We start from the raw sequence: 4379 nt of genomic DNA, 5'->3' as shown, positions 1-4379 counted from the left end.
TTTTTAACAGTCAGAGCTGTACAGTTTTTTTTTTTTTTTTTTTTTTTTTTTTTTTTTTTTTTTTCTCTTTTAACGAAAGGAAAAAAGAAATAACAGAGACTATGGGTTCACCAAGTAAAAAAAAAAGCGCACTCCTACTTGCAACTCAGCAATTACGTATTTATTATAAAAGCTAATACAATGCTTCTAATGGACGTGGAAAACTAAAATAAACCCAAAAGAAAAAATTGATAAGAGAAAAAAAAATGGAAAAGGCAAACATCGTTGTTATATTGAAAAAAGATACCCAAAGTTAAAGTGTAGAGAAACAAACAATCTCTTGTTTGAATCTCCTCTAGTGTTTTGATCCATCACCAAATACCTCTTTGTAACAAATGGGGCAAGCCTGGAAAAAAAAATCACGTGTAGAAGACATTGTCAGCTTAAATTGAACCTTGAAACTAAACTATTGTTCCGAAGTGTTTCACCCAGTTTTTACCTTGTTAATGCTTAGCCATCTGGTGCCGCAACTAGCATGGTAGACATGCTTGCATGGTAGAGTCATCCGTCGATTACCTCGTTTATATTCCATCTGACAAATCACACATCTACATCCATTCAAAATAAACGGGTTTAATTGTTATGAAAGAGCAAAGTTATTTCTTTTTTCTTTTTCAAATATGAATTTATGATCTCAAACAAGTTCCAGTCAAGCATATAACAAAAGGCTCCCATCCAAACTTCTAGTGGAATCTCATGAAATTGCTTGCTTTGTTTCCTTCTCAGTAACAATTTTCTGAATTTTTTTTTTATAATAGTAAGTGATGACAAAAAAGTCCCAACATGCAAAAGGAAGTACAAATTACAAGGCAAAAACACCATAATTTTGAGTACGGTTCACAAGTTCAAATGTTTACCTCTCGTCTCGTGATTTCTTTCTTGAGAAGAAGCTGCATTTGTATTTTGAGACTGGAAGTAAAGCAATTTGTTCTAGTGAAAGACCTCGATTTTGAGTTCCGACCACCTCACCTAACTCGAGTAATTCCTGAACATGAAATGATAAATCACGAATAATTCTTTAGATAAACAAATAAAAATGGTGGCACCAAAGCACAGATACAGCAAATTCCTAGCGAGCAACTAAATGGGCATATTCACACTCCAATGTTTAACAATATCTGGAGGTGTAGAGGCACCACTTCCAGTACACCAACATACTCTTCCCCCATATGGGGACTCTTCCTTCTTGTGATTTCTAGTAAATTAGTGTGAAGTGTGTGGCTGTGTTTACAGGAATAGACCCCACAGCTCAAACATTCTTTAGCTAAACTTTCAGAGCGTGTAGTGGAATGTGAAAATAGGTGTGATCTCACAAGGTCACAAGCAGCTAAAAATATGATCTGACTGACAACTTTTTCCTTCTAATAATCTCAATAGTTAAAAAAAATATAAGAAAAAGAAAGAAAGAAATAATGGCAAACATGCGATTATAATATTCAGTCTAACATGTAAAACATTTAAAAACCTTGTTCAAAAAAAAAAAAACAATTAAAAACTGAACTTTTGTACAAGCAATCAATTAAAATTTTACGAATTTCTCACTTGAAACTTTGAATGATAACCAGTTTCATCCTTTCAAAAGACAAAAACAAATAAAATAATATCATTGCTTTCATGCATGAATCAACAGGAAGGGCACATATAGCAGCTCTTTCAAAACTCTAACCTCGTAAGTCATGTTATCAGGATCAATGTTGTCTTGCCAAACAACCTGCATTATTTTCTACAGAACATTAAAAACAGCTATCACAACATTGCTATAATAAATGCAGAGTATGAAAACAACTATATATAGAGGGATATCAGACATGGACTTCTGCTGAGAGAACATATTTCATTCGAAGAAATTGTCGGTGTGACTGTTAGATAAAGATGAGCTACACACCTGATAGTCATGAGAACCGGGATGTCTTCGCGGACCTGAAAAGTATAAAAAAGAACTTAAAACTAAAAGAGTAGTAGTTCGTTCTTCCAAGTTATGTTAGGCAGAGAAAACAAAACAGTGAAGGGGCAGTGGAGATGCCCGGCACAATAGGACATGACATGATCATCAAGTTGCACAAAATAAAAAGTGTCAATATATCCAGAGCTCTGCAGATAAAACAAATAATGACTCCTCTCTCTCCCACTCCAGCATGTTATAAAATGCTAAAATGCAACTCAATAACCATTGTCCCTCTCCTATAAAGATGCTACTTGAAAGTACTTTTTTTGTCAATTAAACTGCAAAGCAATGTAGAAACACGCACCACTGAACTGCCAAGTCTACAGAGCCCAAGTAAATAATATACTGAGGTCTCTATTTTGTTCTCGCTCGGGGACAGGCCAAAAAAATTAAAGGACCAGCACATTCTTGAAAACTAATTTGGAGGAAAAAAATAATCACAGCAAAGAACTCACATTCTACAGGATTGTCACGTCTGTTCACATTGGTATTTCCTTCCCACCCTGAATTTGCTGCTGCAGTGTGTTCATTGGTCACTGTTGAAGAGTTCTCTGAGGGCCTCCTATATTCATCATTTCTATGGTCGTAATCATGAACCTCATAAGCATTGCCAACACCATAATAAAAACCGCTCCCAGGTTCAGATAACCCAAATTTGTAAAAACTAGTACTTGGAGATGGGTAGATACTCTCCTACAGAAATTAAGTGCAGGTATTTCAATTTTTACATGAAAATAGTGTTATACCCACATTAATTTTCAAATGATGAGAAAATTACTTTGAGCAAATAAAGAAAAACATAATGTGGACAAACACCTCAAGTTTTAATGATACAATAAAATTGAATTTTACTTATAACAACAATTAACATCAAATCTCAAAAATCCGATCCTTATCATTTACACAAACAATAAACTACTGTTTCTCTACAAAACTATGTAGCATAACAAGAAAAAGTCCTCCGAATGCTATTTTGAATCGATTAAGGGTACCACATCTCCCAAAAGTATATCCACAGACATTTCATAAGAAAGTACCTGAGCATGTGAAGCACCAGAAAAAATAAAATTCACATGTTCATAGGTAAGACCTTCAAAATACTCCATAAAGCTACCAGCTGAATTATACGGATAACTACTGTTAACGTAATGAACTTCCATGTTTGGGTTCCAACTCATTCTTAACGATTAATCTGTAACACAAAAATACATTCGACAAGACTTAAGATCTAAGAATTGAAATAAATTTTTATAATATGAAGAAAAAAAATATAATAAACATATACATAAGCGAACCTGATATATCGACAAATTCACGACTGTAGAAGCATCAAATGAAATCAAGCAATCGAAAAAATTTGTCAGCTTTTTGTATATTTGCAAATCCTGCAACAAATAGTGTGGCTCAGCAATCACATTAACGCGGATTACAAAAGCTAAAGATTACAAAGTGAAACGAACAATTTGACTCTTAAGACCAGTCTTACAAAAATAAAAAATTACGATTTTCCAATTGAAAAAAATAAAAAGATTCTTTCTACCGGAAAAAAGTTTCACCTCTTCTGAAAACCTTACATGCTTGTTCATTAGCTTCTAGAAACTAAATAATCTGTCATTACAGATTTGACAGTTTCCAATTCAAAGCCAACGAGCGATTTCCTATCGAGAAACTAATTACAGATTCATTCAAAAAAAATCTCAGGTGAAAATGAAAAAGTGAACAAATACCTCATGACCGAATTTGAATATCCAAAAGGTATGGAAATCATATCAATCCACATTCAAATTATTTATTTATGTTTTTGAAAAGAAAAATGAAGAAGAAACTTGATGCTGCTTGCTTAGAAAATGCAAGTCTCCCGCAATTTCATGAGAAAGTTTTGTTGGGAAAATGCGGAGGAGAAACAAAGAAAACGAAATGCAGGACGGATCAAATGAAAACAATAGAAAAAAGAAAAAGAAAAAGAGGAAGTGAAAACGAGAGATTAAAGAAGCGACATTGATCGCTTTTTAAGATGATAAGAATAGGTTCTGGTTGTCTGAGAACGAATACCTTTCCATCACAGAATAATCACCTCTGCCTTGCTCTCTCTCTCTTCGTCCCTTTAAGCAGAGAGACACAGAGCGAATGGGGTTTCCTTTCAGATACACGCGAAGTCCGTTGGATGACAAAGAGAGTGAGATTGGGATCGGGTGTCACGCGGCGTACGATAAAAAGGGTGTTCCCTCACTCTCCTCTACTTTCCTCCTTTTACAGTTGGTCTTCTTTTATCTTCTTTCTATATCTACCCACCTCATATGTGTATAATTAGAGGGTATCCCAACTATTTTCCAACTATGAATTTGTTGTTTATAATTTTTTGTTTAATATTATATTTAAAATACAATTATTTTTA

General features: G+C 34.0%; 1 protein-coding gene across 6 annotated transcripts; it reads right to left on the bottom strand.

The window, feature by feature from the left end:
• Nucleotides 1–115: 115 nt before the first annotated feature.
• LOC115720922 (E3 ubiquitin-protein ligase BIG BROTHER) lies at nt 116–4379 on the bottom strand. Of its 6 annotated transcripts, none has more exons than XM_061110921.1 (9): nt 4037–4379; nt 3280–3369; nt 3022–3176; nt 2440–2677; nt 1925–1959; nt 1706–1762; nt 897–1024; nt 479–587; nt 116–385 (listed from the first exon to the last, which is right to left on the bottom strand). In XM_061110921.1, the coding sequence occupies exons 3-9, from the start codon at nt 3160–3162 to the stop codon at nt 335–337; spliced, it is 759 nt and encodes a 252-aa protein (XP_060966904.1). In that variant the 5' UTR covers nt 3163–3176; nt 3280–3369; nt 4037–4379; the 3' UTR covers nt 116–334. The 6 variants fall into 6 exon arrangements, with proteins under 6 accessions (XP_060966904.1, XP_030505989.1, XP_060966907.1 ...); XM_030650129.2 differs by having other exon boundaries at nt 1706–1750; XM_061110924.1 differs by having other exon boundaries at nt 3712–4262.

The sequence above is a fragment of the Cannabis sativa genome, chromosome 2 (assembly GCF_029168945.1).
Source record: "Cannabis sativa cultivar Pink pepper isolate KNU-18-1 chromosome 2, ASM2916894v1, whole genome shotgun sequence".
Classification (NCBI taxonomy): domain Eukaryota; kingdom Viridiplantae; phylum Streptophyta; class Magnoliopsida; order Rosales; family Cannabaceae; genus Cannabis; species Cannabis sativa.
The sequence above is the reverse complement of the archived record's forward strand: the minus strand, read 5'-3'. Positions and strand labels throughout refer to the sequence as shown.

Coding starts and splice junctions, on each gene's coding strand:
- LOC115720922 (XM_061110921.1), bottom strand. CDS start 3,162: ATGAGTTGGAACCCAAACATGGAAGTTCATTACGTTAACAGTAGTTAT. Junction 588..896: donor AAGAAATCACGAGACGAGAG/GTAAACATTTGA, acceptor GAATGGATGTAG/ATGTGTGATTTGTCAGATGG. Junction 386..478: donor GATGGCTAAGCATTAACAAG/GTAAAAACTGGG, acceptor TTTTTTTTCCAG/GCTTGCCCCATTTGTTACAA.